The sequence below is a fragment of the Armigeres subalbatus genome, chromosome 2 (genome assembly GCF_024139115.2).
Source record: "Armigeres subalbatus isolate Guangzhou_Male chromosome 2, GZ_Asu_2, whole genome shotgun sequence".
Taxonomy (NCBI): Eukaryota; Metazoa; Arthropoda; class Insecta; order Diptera; family Culicidae; genus Armigeres; species Armigeres subalbatus.
In genome coordinates this window covers 37,499,259-37,515,420 of record NC_085140.1, presented here as the reverse complement: position 1 = coordinate 37,515,420, position 16,162 = coordinate 37,499,259, and the positions used below count along the sequence as shown (strand labels likewise).

The 16,162-nt window shown below is 39.4% G+C and overlaps 3 protein-coding genes across 4 annotated transcripts; 2 read left to right on the top strand and 1 right to left on the bottom strand.

Annotated features, from left to right (window-relative positions):
- Positions 1-677: 677 nt before the first annotated feature.
- On the bottom strand, positions 678-1,943 carry LOC134214267 (clavesin-2-like). Its single transcript, XM_062693674.1, has 2 exons — positions 1,106-1,943; positions 678-1,039 (listed from the first exon to the last, which is right to left on the bottom strand). Exons 1-2 carry the CDS (start codon positions 1,817-1,819, stop codon positions 779-781), a joined length of 975 nt encoding a protein of 324 aa, XP_062549658.1. The 5' UTR covers positions 1,820-1,943; the 3' UTR covers positions 678-778.
- An 89-nt stretch (positions 1,944-2,032) lies between these two features.
- LOC134214268 (uncharacterized) lies at positions 2,033-11,395 on the top strand. 2 transcript variants are annotated; one of them, XM_062693675.1, is made up of 2 exons: positions 2,033-2,140; positions 11,084-11,395. In XM_062693675.1, the coding sequence occupies exons 1-2, from the start codon at positions 2,118-2,120 to the stop codon at positions 11,382-11,384; spliced, it is 324 nt and encodes a 107-aa protein (XP_062549659.1). In that variant the 5' UTR covers positions 2,033-2,117; the 3' UTR covers positions 11,385-11,395. The 2 variants fall into 2 exon arrangements, 1 of the variants encoding a protein (XP_062549659.1); XR_009979720.1 differs by lacking the exon at positions 2,033-2,140 and adding an exon at positions 2,883-3,012 and having other exon boundaries at positions 11,084-11,263.
- Positions 11,396-13,223: 1,828 nt separating this feature from the next.
- LOC134214266 (retinaldehyde-binding protein 1-like) lies at positions 13,224-14,737 on the top strand. The gene is made up of 3 exons (XM_062693673.1): positions 13,224-13,431; positions 13,501-14,253; positions 14,321-14,737. Exons 2-3 carry the CDS (start codon positions 13,534-13,536, stop codon positions 14,582-14,584), a joined length of 984 nt encoding a protein of 327 aa, XP_062549657.1. The 5' UTR covers positions 13,224-13,431; positions 13,501-13,533; the 3' UTR covers positions 14,585-14,737.
- Positions 14,738-16,162: the final 1,425 nt, after the last annotated feature.

The following is a 16,162-nucleotide window of genomic DNA, read 5'->3' as shown; positions in this document are numbered from 1 at the left end:
TTAGCCACTCAATGATTTGCCGTTAAACACTTTAGACTTAACATATAGTGGAGCAGGATACAATCTGTATATCTCGGGTACTTATTCAAAAAGACATATGTGATTTTGTAAACAAAGATTCAAACGTCGATTTTTCCAATCTGATAGCAAACCATCACCACAGACAGGTAGGGGAAGCTTACGGCTAGCTGTTGGTGGTGTTGGTTTGCGTGGGAGTGCCATCAGATTGGTGAGACGCGCGGCTACAAAGCAAGAGCATGCTGAGGGTGGCTGGGTTCGATTCCCGGTGAATTTTCGGATTGGAAATTGTCTCGACTGTTGGGGATGCATGAACGGAATTGGTTTTCTGGGCTAGGAGAAATTTTCAATAGTTCAATGTTGATAATCAAAAGTTCCAGTAGGACTGGCGAATTGGTCGAGAAAAATCTCACATAATTTCGTTACAGCCTCCAATTTTGAAATTTTCATTGCACATCCTGTATCCGAGTCGTTCTTTTAGACTTAGTTTATGTCAAAAACGCATAAATCCTAAAAGTCACGTGAAAAGCGACCCCAGTTTAATGCGAATTTGCTTGAAAAGTTCAAGCGCGATACTTTCCTTCAAAGCAGCAAAAGAGAATTCTTGCCCGTAAGGTCTCGATGATTGGAATTTTAGAATAATTTTACAAACGTTGGACTCCAGATGCGCCGACATGATGTCGTGAATGTTCAAATTTTCATTTTAATTCGTACTAAAACTACAAGTAAAGCTATATGCAGGTATGTATAGAGCAACAATTCAATCCACATTCAATTTACGAAAACTTCCCGCAACTCCGAATGTTTCCTCTGCTGCACTGTCGCTGAAATCATTCCATGATGATGTTAGTTTAGCCAGATCGACATCCATTTGATCCAACTCTAGGATAAGTTTTCGGTTTTTTACCAACGTTTTTTGAAGTGACTTTTTGAACTCGTCGATTGGAACTACGCCACCGTACTCTTTAGGTAGCAATGATTGAGACACCATCTTTGTCAGTGAGTCCACGGAGCGATGACACTGCAAATAGATATAAAGTATTTATTAAACAGAACTTTTACAAGCAATGAACCAATCGATACTAACGTGTACTCGAGCTTTCAATTTTTCGCTTGTAAAACTCAAACATATCTCTGCTACAGTCACCGCATAACGAGGCAAATTAACCGCGTGCACTTCTTTTATCCTTAACGGAATTATATGGTTTACAGCGTCAATGAATTTCTTCATGTCTGTTAACGGCCATTGGGCTACGTGACTCATTGTCAACCCGGTATCTTCGAACACAAATACACATCCGGCCACCTGCATCTTCTCCTCCTCGTAGTAACTTTCCAGGATCATCATCATCAACCGAATTTGCTCCACGTTTGTGAACCGCTCGACGTTGAAGTTCGCCATTTTGATCATAACCACAAATCGCCCTCGATCATCGTATCCCAGCGGTAGAATTGGCCAATCCTCAGTCATCTCAGTCACCCATGCATCACCCACATCCAGCTTCTGGAACCAATCAGCAAACTTTTGTCGCAACGCTAGATATCGTACCAAGTTTTCGCATGCTGCCACGTGGTTGAACTTTCTCACGCGTAAAAATCGCAACAAAAATGGTCCATCCGTTCGGCACCGCCTAATCGTGGGGTTCTTCGCGATCCAATCACGCATTTGGAGCAGGGCTTGCGATCGTAGTTCATCGGTTTCGTGGAGTTCTTGCTTGGCGATTTCACGATATTGCTCGGAGAGCGAGAATTCATACGGCTGGTAGTTGGTGGAACTTTTACTAACTTTCGGTGCAGTCATGATGCGTAGAAGATCATAACTGAGACTGAGCAGGGCAGCGGGAGTGCAAGTGCATTTGCAAATGGGTGAAGACCAAAACCGGTTCTAATCAACTACGTAAATCAGAAGACAAATGATTGAGTGTTTCAATGAGAAACTAGTGCTTTGTATACGGTTAGGGGCGTTAATTACATTAAGTTTGTTTGGTTTTTTTTCGCTACATAGGGAGAACGATCGTTACGGTATGAGTTTTTCCCTTTTACGTTTCAAAGCATAATAGAAAAATTTGTTTATCCATCATTTTAATTATTTGCATTTAATGTCATGCATCATCAAAAAAAGGTATGTAGTTTAAAATAAAATGAATCAGTTTCATTAAAATTTCTTCTAAATTGCATCATTAATGTATTTGTAATTGCAATCCATCTAGTTGTTCTCCACCTGTTTTGTTATCAATCGAATTAGAAACGGACACTACCGGTGCAGTGTGGCTGTTCATAATTCTTGCATCACATTAATCGTATCCTTCGAGATTGTGTCTCTCCGTGGATAAATACATGCTACGAGGTAAAATACGCACAGCGAGCCATCTTTCGCTGGCACACTTCGCTGGCATTTATTACACTTAAGCTTAGGCCAGACTTAATACTCGATAAGGACTGTCTTGAACACTGAACGAATAGAAACGAAACGTACAGTGTTTGTTGTACACATTTCAGTTTCTAATTTTTCACCCGGAACAATATTTCATCCATGAGCATGGACCTAATCGTTACAGTCACCCTAGACAAAGCTTCTATTGATGCTGCATCTTCAGGTTTGTCGGCTACTGTTATCAGTTATTATGAAAGGTGCAAGGTAGATGATGTGCTGCACTTGAATCAATTAGAAAACGAGTGCGCTTTACGCATCATTGCTGGCTAGTAATTCGCTGGATTTGAAACACAATTGAGATTGCTATGTAGCTTGGATGAATAAATGCAGTATATGAAGTCATGTACAAACAAACTTAGATAATCGTTATCTGTTGTTATAGTCTATATAACATTAAATCAATTGTACACTAGGTTCAAGTGCATCTTTCCGGAATCTCGCGGCACGTTTGGGGAAGGTGGGAAGACTTGATCCCCGGGGAGACTTGATCACCTCCTGTTTTATCGAGAACTAAAGTAGTTTTGTTCTAGTGTATTTAACAAACAAATGACCTTTATGTGGTGAGTTATTTTTTGGATTGACAACCTTATTTATTCTGCAGGGCGGTTTAATCAATCGTTTTGACCCTCCCAAAGATTTTTTTATTGGCCACGCAAAATTTGAACAACTTTTCGTAACAATGACCAATCGCTTTCGTTTTTTCACAGCACAAAGCCATAAATATGCTTAATGATCTGTACTGATGAAAATGTCAACATTTCATCAAAGTTTTAGGATATTTGGATTTGAAGTTATTGCCTCAATATGGGGACAGTTGATCCCCCATTGGTCACCCATACAAAAATTTGGCGAAAAAAATAAAAAACCCAGATTAATCCACCTAGCGTTGGTGGTGCCTTTCTCGCATTTATTTAAGACACCAACCTTATATGGGGTTTATATGGTCCGATGTACCATTTTCTTCATAACTTTGAAACGCAATGACCGATCGTTAAAAAAATCAATAGTGATCAACAAGGCTTTGTCCCCTGTCGAATGAAACTTGTTGCGAGAAAATCGGTTAAGGATTACTATACGAAAAGTTGTCTAATGTTTTTTATAGCTTTTGTGCACACACATACACACACACATACACACGGACAGACAGACATGTGCTCAGCTCGTCGAGCTGAGTCGATTGGTACATAATACTATAGGTCTCAGAGGCTTCTATAAAAAGTTCGTTTTCGGAGTGAAATGATAGCCTTTCGGTACAACTTAGTTGTACGAGAAAGGCAAAAATATAAGTCTGTTCTCAGGTTTCTAATTTTTTGTAGATTTGACAGATTTGATGAAGTTTTGGCAGGAAAAAATATTTATTGCATAGATATCATAAAATGGGGATCAAGTCTCCCCAAATTTTTTTTTTGAATTACATGTGCTGTCGAATTCAATAACATAAATCGTTCATGTATACGCACAGCAATTGGAAAATTCTGCGTATTTTGAAGGAAAAGTATTTAAAAAATCTGGGGGCACCTTTCTAATTTTATCAAAGCAAGTTCTTGTAGAGGGATCAATTTTACCCGAAAATTTGAAAAGTCGATTTTTGACAGCACTCCAAAAAATCGATTGTGTATCAATAACAACAATAATTTAAGGACTGTCATACATCAGTAAAGTTAAATACTATATTTCATTCTTAGAGAGTCTGTGTAGAAATCGCGTATGTTTATTTGTTTTTGGCTGTGATATTACATCGGAAATCAGAAAAGGGGATCAAGTCTACCCAGTCTCTCCTATCGTCCTCTATTCACTGCAGCATTATTTCAAATCAGTAAGACGGCGCCACGAGGAGAGTTACTCTCAACTTAAGGTCACAAATTAAGTAGCGTAAAAAATGGACTTTTTCACACCCTCCCTTCCCTAAGCTACAAAATGTATCATTTTTGGTAGCTACTCGCCCTCCGCAGTAATGCGTAACTGTAAAATGGCCATATGTTCGCGAATTGAAGTGACCTCTGTGAGTGTGTATGTGGGTAAAAAGTCTAGCTCATTTTTCAGTATCAAACACGTGTGAAAACATCCGCAACTGTTGATTCAAATGTATTCAACTTTAGAGTAAAATCAGCAGTGATTCAAATCGTTCGGGGCTGTCAGTTTGAATATGAATCTGAATCATGCACTTTCCCATCAGTGGCTCAAGATTCATTTTTTATAACAGTCGAGATTCAAAAGCTTAAAACTGTTATACCGCTCAGTTCTATTTTCTGCAGATTTGAACACCGACTGAATCACGAGATTCAAATATTTTTCAATTGTTTTGGTGTATGAATGCATCATTTTATGTACGGATCAATCCACTTTGCATTTACCGCGCCTTCCTCAACAGCAACATAATCATTTCATTTAATTGAAAAACAATCAAACATGAATAGAACACTGCTGGGGAAGCCTGTGAGTTTGTTCTATTTTGGCTCATATTCAAACTAGAATAGTATTCGAAAATTTGCAACCAAACTGAATCACTACTGATTTCACTCTTAGGAATACCACAGATAACAGATATTGAAGCTAGAACAAATTTTATTGAAAATCCTGTGTAAACTTTTGAATTGATATACGTTGGCCCACTACTGCCATCTACTCAACTGATTGCGGCAGTACATAAGTATGCAGCTGATTAACAACCGTCGAACGCAGCCAAGGCATTTGACAACCGCATTCGGGCTGCGTTTTCTATAACAATGATCCTTGCGCCATCTCCAATCGATTGCCAAACGCGGTCCCAATTTAAAATACATTTGAATTGACGGTTGCGGATGTTTACACAAGTATCGGATGCCAGCCTCAATATCTGTTATCTGTGGGAATACAATTGGCTACCATTTGGAGATGGCGCGACAATCACTATTAGGTTCTGCAGCATGACGTCACGAATGAATTCGGTTCTCGTCAAATGAACTTTTTTGACAGTTCAGTAGTACTTTCCACTGACTCCGACGAGGACTCCGACAAGGTTCGAGTTCATGATTGGTTGGCTGCCCCCGAGTCCAACGTGAAGTACTACCTGAGAAGCACACATATTGCACATCACTCACAGTAACTTATATATGACCGGATTCAGTCACAATATGGTTACTGCAACCAGATGTGTTGAACTTGTGTTGCTTGGGTACTAATCTGTCATCAGTTTGAGGTTAGATACAGACGCTGCAGAACCTAATAGTGTAAAACGCAGCCCAAATGCAGCTATCAAACGTATCGGCTGCGTTCGATGATTGCTTATCAGTACACGGAAGAAATAAACTACCCAATAGTGAGTTTAATTCACCCAACCTCGAACATACGTACGGGAAGCCAAAATTGAGTAAGTAGGGTCGAAGTAGTTTGCCTTTATTTTTTTTTTTTTTTTTTACCATTTCATTTATTTGGTAGGCTCAGTCGTGTGTGACACTTTGCGGAGCCGCAATTCTTAAGTATGATATCTTTATAATTTGTATCATCTTATCATTAACAGTTAGTAGGGAAGGGACATAGACCATAATACTCGTGGTGACTCAAGGTTATATTTTACTTAATTCAGGATGGACGGGGTAAGGATTTGGATTTAGGTTATTCCAGCTGCTCATCCGGGCGTTTGCGTTGAAGACGGTTTTGCATGGCGTCGTGCTCGATTTTGATTCAGCAGGGAGCATCTTCCGGATGGCCAGGGCTTCGTGGTACACGGAACAGAAAAACAGAATCGAACAAGAGAAAAAAAAACTGAGAAAGAGATAAACACGGGCATTAGACTTTGATATCAGCCGAGCAAAGAAAGGCATAGATGGACTGCATATAAACCGCATCGCGATCTCCCAAAACACCTCTTATTTCCCTGTAGGGTTGTTTACCTCGGGCCACAAGGGTATCCAATAGTTGCTCTCTGGAGGCGTCATTCTCCGAGCAGAACCAAACTACGTGATCGATGTCATCGTAACCGGCTCTGCACCTGCATAAGTTGCTATCGACAAGGTTTATTCTGTAGAGATGTGCGTTTAGTGAATAGTGATTGGACATAAGCCTTGACATCACGCGAATGAAGCCTCGACTCAAGTCCTCACCTCTGAACCACGCTCGCGCAGAAACTTTAGGAACTATAGAAAATAGCCACCGTCCAAGTTCGTTGTGTGACCAATTCATTTGCCAATTTTGAAGAGTACTCTGACGGACTAATGGGAAAAACTCGTTATTCGAGATTTGTCTATCATAAACTTCACCTTCCTGTGCGCCCACCTTTGCTAGCGTGTCCGCTTTCTCATTGCCATAGATTAGGCAATGGGATGGGACCCATACAAAGGTAATCTTGAATGATCTTTCGACCAAATTACGCATCTGCTCTCTTATTTTTGTAAGAAAGTAAGATGCGTGCTTAACTGGTTTCATCGACCGGAGTGCCTCGATAGAACTAAGACTATCCGAGAAGATGAAATAATGGTCTACGGGCTGATCGGAAATAATCCCCAAAGCGAAGTTAATTGCTGCCAGCTCAGCAACATAAACCGAACACGGTTCCTGAAGTTTTCGGAAGGTGGTTGAATTTACATTGAAGACACCGAAGCCAGTGGATCCGTTGATGCGAGAACCATCAGTGAAATATCTGTTGTTGCAATTTACATGTTCATATTTTTCAGAAAAAATGGAGGGAATAGATATTTGTCGAAGATGATCTGGTATTCCTTGAATAGCGTGTTTCATGGACAGATCGTATTCAATGGAGGAACTGTCGTTGATGAAGTTAACTCGAGGTGGATTATAACATGGAGGACAAAGATCTGACGATATGTAGTTGAGGTAGACCCTCAGGAATCTTGACTGACGAACCAGGTCAAGCATATTATCGAAGTTTTCTAAGACAAGTGTGTTACTTGTCCCACATTTGATCAGTATTCTAAGTGAGAGTTCCCAGTAACGGTGCTTTAAAGGAGTGACTCCAGCAAGCACCTCCAGGCTCATGTTATGCGTTGAATGCATACAGCCGAGAGCAATACGCAAACAACGATATTGAATACATTCCAATTTAATTAGGTGGCAATCAGCTGCTGAGAGGAAGCAGAAAGAGCCGTACTCTAAAACAGAGAGAACTGTCGTTCTATAGAGTTTGATGAGGTCTTCCGGGTGAGCACCCCACCACGTTCCGGATATAGAACGTAGAAAATGTATTCTTTTCCGGCATTTATCTATCAAATAATCAATATGGGTTTTCCAGGTACATTTGGAATCAAACCAGACCCCAAGGTATTTAGAAGATAAAGATTGGTTGATGTCATCATTCAACAGCTTTAGTTTCAGTTGAGCTGGGTTTCGCTTTCTAGTAAACACAACCAATTGAGTTTTTTTGCGGTGAAAACTCGATCCCTAAATGTCTGGCCCAAACAGTCAGATTATCTAGGGTACTTTGCAATGGTCCTTGCAAGACAACTGCACATGGACCTCTTAGAGAGATCACGGCATCATCTGCAAGTTGTCTGAGCGTGCATTGTCCTTCCAAACAATTGTCAATATCTTTAACATAGAAATTATAAAGCAAGGGACTTAAACATGATCCTTGGGGAAGGCCCATGTAGCTATTTCTGGAAGTTGTCAGGGTGCCGAGAGTAAAATTCATATGTTTAACTGACAACAAATTGTACAAAAATTATTTAAAATGACTGGTATTCCACTACTGTGCAGGTTTTCCGACAGTACTTCTATGGAAACTGAATCAAAAGCGCCCTTAATATCCAAGAATACTGAAGCCAGTTGTTCCTTGTGCGCATAGGCCAGCTGTATATCTGAAGAGAGCAACGCTAGGCAATCATTTGTTCCTTTACCTTTTCGAAAACCAAACTGAGTATTTGAAAGCAATGCATTTTTTTCGACCCAATGGTCGATTCTTGAAAGAATCATTTTGTCCAATAATTTTCTCATGCATGATAGCATGGCAATCGGTCGGTACGAATTGTGATCAGACGCTGGTTTCCCAGGCTTTTGAATAGCTATTACTTTCACCTGTCGCCATTCTGGGGGACGATGTTGTACTCCATGAAACAGTTGTACAGGTCAAGTAATCGTCTTTTAGCGATATCAGGGAGGTTTTTCAGAAGGTTGAATTTAATGTTATCGCATCCCGGGGAAGAATTATTCGATGAAAGAAGAGACATAGATAGTTCCAGCATTGAAAATGGCCCACCCAAAGAACCGGGATCAGCTACTGATTCTCGAAATAGCGGTTCTGCTGGTACGGAATCTGGGCAGACCTTTTTTGCGAAGTTGAATATCCATCGATTGGAGTATTCTTCACTCTCGTTGGTGGAAATGCGGTTCCGCATGTTGCGGGCCGTTTTCCAAAGTGTTGTCATTGAGGTTTCTCGTGATAGTCCCTCGACAAAACGTCGCCAGTAGCTACGTTTTTTTGCCTTGAGAAGATTTTTGAGCTTTCTTTCAAGCCTCAAATACTCTTCGAAAAGCTCAGACCTTCCGTGTTTACGGAAAGCCTTGAAGGCATCAGAGTTTGCCTTTACTCCCATGTTAAAAAAGTACCCAACGGAAAAATTATTTACCCAAATGTAAGTTTAATTCACTCAATTTCGACCTCAGGTAATAAAACTCAACATTGGCTTCCCGTATTGAACTGGCGTCGTTGGATTGTTTGGCTCTTTTGTTTTTGACAACAAAAGAAAGAGTGGATGAAAGAGAAGAGAAAAAATAATTCAAAAGTAAGTTTAAAAATACTCAATTTTGGGTACTTTTTTTCTTCCGTGTAAGGTTTTACATCAAATAAACATAACCTCAAAAACTCAAACGAATGAAATCAATTTGACATTTATCGGTGGTAGGTTCATGAGGCTCATCATATCTCCCGCAGCAAGCGGAACCTTTGTTTATATACAAACCACTGATACCTGTCAAATATGGAAGAAATTCATCAAGACGCAGCCGTGGCTACATACGTGTGACCTCACACTGTGAAACCATGTTGCGTCCGTATGTACTTCCGCAATCAGTTGAGTAGATGGTAGTGAATCAACATATATCAGTTCACAAGTTTACACAAGATTTTCAATAAAATTTGCTCTTGCTTAAATATCTGTTATCTGTGCCTTAATCAAATTTGCTCGCAACGAGTTACATTCGACGGAGAATCCTGTCCCATTGTTTCTCATTGAAAATCGGCCGGATAGGCCAGATTTATCATCTCACACTAGCGCCACAGACAAACAGACGTAACACTAGAGAAATTACCATCGACCACAGACAAACAGACATAGCACATTGAACATTCACTCATCAAATTGATCGTCGTTCAAACACTAACGACATCTGTTGATTTCAGTTAGTTGGGCAAATCACGAACCAGATGGCGGTAGTGAGCAAACGTCAAACTAGAGCAAATCCGATGCGGGCGCCACGAGTGATCGATTGGCCAACTAATGATTATTTGAATTAACCAGCAAATCAGTGAACAATGGAAATTTGACGAGTGTTATGTCTGTTTGTCTGTGCATCGACCATGACTTCAACGATCAATTTGAATTTGATTGATTGCGCGTTTCACAACTAGAGGCACTAGCGTCGTAATCCTTCGAGTTTGACATTGCAGCGCCTTCTTGTAACAATGTCATACAAAACATTGGATTTCGTGTAACATGCACGCAAGATGGTGGTAGAGTAGTTGTTCAAAAATGTTGAAGCTGTTACCTCTGTTTGTCTGTGCTAGCGCTTTCTGTTGACATTTTCATACCAAACAACTCTTCGTGCAACATGCACCCGAGATGGTGATAAAGTAACTGGGCGATAGATTCTTCAGCAAATTGTTCTAACTGTTTCGTCCGTTTGTCTGTGTTAGAAGCATGGAGATTATGTTCTTTAAAAAAATTCTTATCTTTTTTATGATTTTTCAAAAAAATAATATCAGCGCTTTCTCAATACTCCCCGAAATTTCATGCTCATTTGATGCTGGAATTGAAGCATTCGATTGGATCCCGTGAATGACAGTTCGATTGGAGACCTGACAGTGTATTCGCCAGACATATGACTTTAGCTACCCAATCCGGAATCAATCGCGCCACTCTTGCAGATTGCAAATTTCTTTTTAATACACTGAAAATATTCCACACGATTAATTAATACCTATTCTTTTCCGCGTGAACCTATCGTATTTAAACAGTCCTCATTTTCATCACTGAACCACGTTGTTTAGACAAGAAATAAACTAGAATCAAAACTACTTGAAAAACTGTTTACTACAACGTGTTTTGTACATGATTTTATGTAGCTGTCATTGGAGATGTTAGTAACATGGCGGCCATCAAATGTTTCTGCCTGGGAGTTAATATGTAATTGATTACTGCCATATTGAGTATTTTTTCGTGATAGAATCGGATATTGAACGGTTAAATTCAAAATTATAGTTCATTGGTTTATATTAAAAATGGTAAATTCATACTAGAAGTCTATTCTAAAACCGAATAATATATAAATGCTTTTTAGATGAACTTCTAAATAAAAAATGATCGCCCTTATTTGGAAACAGAAAAACATCCGTTGCCCACTGAAACCTTCATCCCGGATCTATAAACCACCAGAGATAGTTCATTACATATACATTTTATATTTTTTATTTGTTATCAGACTAAGGCCGGAGTGGCCTGTGCAATACATAGAAGTCTTCTCCATTCAACTCGGTCCATGGCTGCACTCACCAACCACGCAGTCTGCGGAGGGTCCGCAAATCGTACGCCACCTGATCGATACACCTTGCCCGCTGTGCACCTCGCCTTCTGGTTCCCGTCGGATTGTTGTCGAGAACCTTTTTCACCAGATTACTGTCCGACAATCTGGATACGTGCCCGGCCCACCGCAGTCCTCCGATTTTCGCGGTGTGAACGATGGATGGTTCTCCCAACAGCTGCACAATGGTCGGAATGGATAAATCTATAACTCGAAAACTATCGATGCTAGAGTTATGACGTCTTCAGAAGAAATGATCTACAAGAAAAGATTTATTTTTGGTGTTAGTTGCCATTAGGGTGGCTCTTTTGTAAATTTTTTTGTAAATCTATTTTTTAACCTTTTGAGTTAGGAGATCATATTCTTCTACAAAGTTATAGAAAATTTAATTCTAAGCATTTTTGCTTAAAAAAACATTTATTTTATCTCATATAGGTAATGTTTTATGTCAAAATTACTAAATATAGATAGGGTGGCCCCGAAAAAAATAGTTTTTAGCTTCCACTTTCACCAATTCAAAATATTTTCAAAAACTGTCTAAGCATCGCTTCACGGTCTTTGGAAAGCGCATCTTTTGGTTACATGAGATGGTTGATAGCTTCATTTTCAAGCATATTATAAGCGTTTTTTCACGAAAAAGTGATATTTTTCTGAGCATTCTACTGTAGTTAGTAGCAAAGTATTTTAGAAAGTATTTTAGTTAACTGTGAAATCCTGTTGTTTCCGTCAACATTGTGCTGCATTGCGTAGAGGGTTTAGTGGCTGTAAATTCGCAATAATGAAAATAAGTCCATTCTTTTAAAGACTATTATTCTATGCACAATATAGCTTATCCGAGTAGAGATTTCTGCAACGTACAAAACACTACCGCTTGGTGCGGCAGAAAGATCCATCGGAACAATGTCCTTACGTTATCTAACATCTACCTTGCGGTCGTGTCTTGTGCACGGGTATAGCCCGTTAGGCATAAGTACGTTAGGCATAAAATGACCCGAAAAACAGCCTTTGATATAAAGATGGTAGAATTATGCCAAACGTTCATTATGCCTAACGTCCGTTATGCTTAACGTCCATTATACTTAAAGTACTAATGGCTATCGTCCTTATGCCTAACGTACTTATGCCTAACGTTGCGGACCCCTTGTACATGTACACAACCCATCTGATTTTTTGTTTGTTATCAAATACCTACTTCATGTACGTTTCCCATCGCGTAAGCTCTTCTAAGCTTCTGAAGTCCTCTGGCAATTATATTACTCAAATGTACAGGAAAAAGAGGAATAAAATTATAATAAATGACCAATAATTTGCTATAAATTGAAGAATTTTGTAAAACAACGACTTTTAAGGGAAACAGTGTTTTAATGCACATAAAAGCTTGAAAATTACTTCAACATGGTCAAAACGTGAACGGAGCGAATCGCAATGTTCACAAGACTTGTAGAGTACACCAAAAGCTTCCGTTTAGAGGTTGTTGCGATGATTTTTGGCGTTTATATCTCCTGTTAGATTTTTTTTTCAAAATTGGAAATAGCCCAAAAACACTAAATTGACTTGAGCCACCTCGTAATTTTATTCGAATTAGCTGAAAATTTGACGAGGTGCTTATTTTAGCACAAGAATTGTTATTTTGGGCTGACCGGTTGAATTTTTGATACTTTTTGAAAACATGAAGAGGTCTAGTATTGGCGGTACGCAAAAATTGGCGGGTTTCAACCCCTCTCCCCCCTTTATCACACTTTTTGTAACAAACCCTTAAATTTTTTGAATGGATCGTCACGCTGCTCAGAACACACTCACGTTTCCTCTGGTCTGGTTGTATTAATGGTTCAGGCGTGAAAGTTTAATGTTACAATTTAGCAAAAAATAATTGATCTCAATTGTACAACTCAAATCTTTTGCTTGATTAGTTAAAGTAAGGGCATCATCGTTTGCGTTGATTAGTTAGCTTACACAAAGGGAAACTATATAGACTGTAGAAGCCATCTTCGTATCTTAGTTTTACCGGAGTCCGTTAAAATAATGTTTAGGGCAACAATATTTTGATAGATGACCTATTTAATTTGACATGAGCATCATGGAAAAATCCCACAAAACTAATAAAATAATCCCAGCATTAGTGTTTAAGTTATGTGCAAATTTGCATTTCAATGTAGGCAGATATAAATGTGGGAACCAATGTGCAGTGGCTTCCCTGCTCATAGATGAGATCATAGTCTCACACCATGCAATTCGACGGTAATGAACCAGTAGGTATCATATAATTTTAAAAGCGATTATTACTTTAGTTATTAGTTATAAGCAAAATTATTTCTCAGTGACAATCGAGTGGTCGACGGAAACGGATCGAGATGGCATCTTCCGTGTTCAACGTCGAAAAAAAACCATCCTCCTATGAGCCATACAATTTTTCGCTTCCAGACAAATTTCAAAAAATGGCTCTGGAAGAACTTCGTGAGGAGGACGATATCCGCCAACAATCGTTGTGTCAGATGAGAGAATGGATTACCAAGCATCCTTACATCAGAAAATGCCGGACAGATGCTCCATTTTTGCTGAGATTTCTGCGATTTAGGAAATTCTCGGTACCGCAAGCCCAGGAAGCACTGGAACGATATCTGGCAATGCGACAGACTTTTCCGGAATGGTTTCAGAAGCTGGACCCACGCGACGAGTTCATGCAGATTCCAATGAATGATGAGGTGTACACCGTTTTGGGACGAGATGAAACAGGACGGACGGTGGTCTTCATTCGCTACGGACTGTTCGATGTGGAAAGATTGAACCCAATGGCAATATTTCGTTACACGATGATGTTTATTGAACTGATGCTGGACGATGAGGAGTTTCAGATTGGTGGCTTCAGAGTTTGGGTGGATTACACCGAAAGTGTTATGAAGCATTATGGGATGTGGGGCATTAACGAACTAAAACTGCTAATGGATGCCGTCAACAAGACCATGCCAATCCGGATTCGGGAGATCCAAGGGGCTAAACTGCCAAAGTTTGCTATCACGTTGGCTAATTTGTTATTATCGTTCGCCAATTCCAAATTCAGGGATCGAGTATCGGTATGTCAGTGAGACGTTGTCTAGTTTTCGAACCAAATATCAAACTGATCAATTATTCTTATTATAGTGCCACGCCTCGGTGTTGGAATCGAAGAAATATTTTGACCAAACACTGTGGCCTAAGCAATACGGTGGAGTCCATGATACAACGGAGAGCGCTAAGAATTTGAGGGACATGTTCGAGGAGAAACGCGAAAAAATTCTGGCTTTGGATGACATGGAAATCGACATTGAGCACTATAAATCGCTTTGGGGACAATCAAATCAAAATCCAGATAGTGACATTGATGGTGGCATTGCCGGATGTTTTAGGAAGCTTAATGTTGATTAAATTATTCAAGCACCAAGGTCGATCGTATTTCATTAATTTCTCTCATGAAAACTAACGTATAAACGATCTTGATATGTTCAATCAAACAAATGATAAATGATGATTTAATCTATAAAATATATTGTACATAATAACATATTAGTTATATGTGATTACGTTTCACAGCCATGCGTAATTCAAAACGATTTTTTTTTCAATCAAAGGTTATTAGTCGCCATGCTTTATCTTCTTCTAGGCTGTTTTGCAGACTTAATTGCTTATTGCAATCAGCTTATTGCCGACTCCTACTTAAACTATGTTCTCTGAAGGCATTTCCACAGCTATTAATTTAACTCCAGAGGTGAGCCTCTCAAATAAAGACAATTCACTTCAATTCAGGTTCCCCCAAACCAACACGACGCGACTGTTGCTTGGCGACTTTGATTTTCTGTAGCGTTATCTGTGCTTATTTAACCGATTCAATCCGGATTTTTTTTTCGTCGTATTTCAACATAAATTTTGGATAGAAATATGGGGTAAAATATTTTTTTTGAGATCTTCTAGAGCTTCCAAACCTTCCTTGAGTTCAGATCTTGATGATCTACGTAAACAACAAAGCGTTTTACGGGGCCTCAATCCTTATTTGAAGTTGGCATTGCTACTTGAGACATAATTAAACTATTTTTTATCAAATCGCAGTGTTACCAAAACATAAACGGTACTCCAAACTATTCTTGAGTTCAGATCTTGGAGGTCTACAAGATCAACGGAGCAGTTCATAGGTTCCCGAGCTTGTGTAATAGTTGGAGGAGCCCCATGGAACATTATTACAGTAGTATATACAAAATACAAGACTCCCAGAATATCTACGGTACTCCAAACAATTCTTGAGTTCAGATCTTGGAGGCCTACAAGACCAACAGAGTGATTGATAGGTTCCTGAGCTTGTGTGTTAGTTGTAAAAACCCCATGGGACGTGATTATGTCAATATATAAATACATCCACATTCCCAGAATATCTACGGTACTCCAAACCTTTCTTGAGTTCAGATCTTGAAGTTCTACAACACCAACAGAGTGATTCATAGGGTCCTAAGCTTGTACGTTAGTTGGAGCAACCCCTTGGGACATCATTACACCAGAATATGCAAATCACAGCATTCCCAGAGTTCCTGGGGTAATCCAAGTCATTCTTGAGTTCAGATACTGGAGGTCTTCAAGACCAACAGAGTGATTCATTGATTTCCGAGCTTGTGTGTTAGCTGGAGAAGCCTCATGGACCATCATTACACCAGTATATATAAAATACAATATTCCCAGAGTATCTACGGTACTCCAAATAATTCTTGAATTCAGATCTTGGGGGTCTACAAGACCAACCAAGTGATTCAAAGGCAACTCAGCTTATGTGTTAGTTGTAAAAAGCCCATGAGACATCATTACATCAGTATATGAAAATTGAAACATTCCAAGAATATCTACGGTACTCCAAACGATTTTTGAGTTCAGATATTGGAGGTCTACGAGGCCAACAGAGTATATCATAGGATCCTGAGCGTGTGTGTCAGTTGTAGAAACCCCATGGGACATCAATATACC

What these genes read in the sequence shown, in the direction of transcription:
- LOC134214267 (XM_062693674.1), bottom strand. Translation starts at nt 1,819, where the DNA reads ATGACTGCACCGAAAGTTAGTAAAAGTTCCACCAACTACCAGCCGTAT. An exon ending in AATTGAAAGCTCGAGTACAC is followed by an intron (nt 1,040 to 1,105) that starts GTTAGTATCGAT and finishes ATCTATTTGCAG; the next exon opens with TGTCATCGCTCCGTGGACTC.
- LOC134214268 (XM_062693675.1), top strand. Translation starts at nt 2,118, where the DNA reads ATGTCATGCATCATCAAAAAAAG. An exon ending in TCATGCATCATCAAAAAAAG is followed by an intron (nt 2,141 to 11,083) that starts GTATGTAGTTTA and finishes ATTTGTTATCAG; the next exon opens with ACTAAGGCCGGAGTGGCCTG.
- LOC134214266 (XM_062693673.1), top strand. Translation starts at nt 13,534, where the DNA reads ATGGCATCTTCCGTGTTCAACGTCGAAAAAAAACCATCCTCCTATGAG. An exon ending in AATTCAGGGATCGAGTATCG is followed by an intron (nt 14,254 to 14,320) that starts GTATGTCAGTGA and finishes TTCTTATTATAG; the next exon opens with TGCCACGCCTCGGTGTTGGA.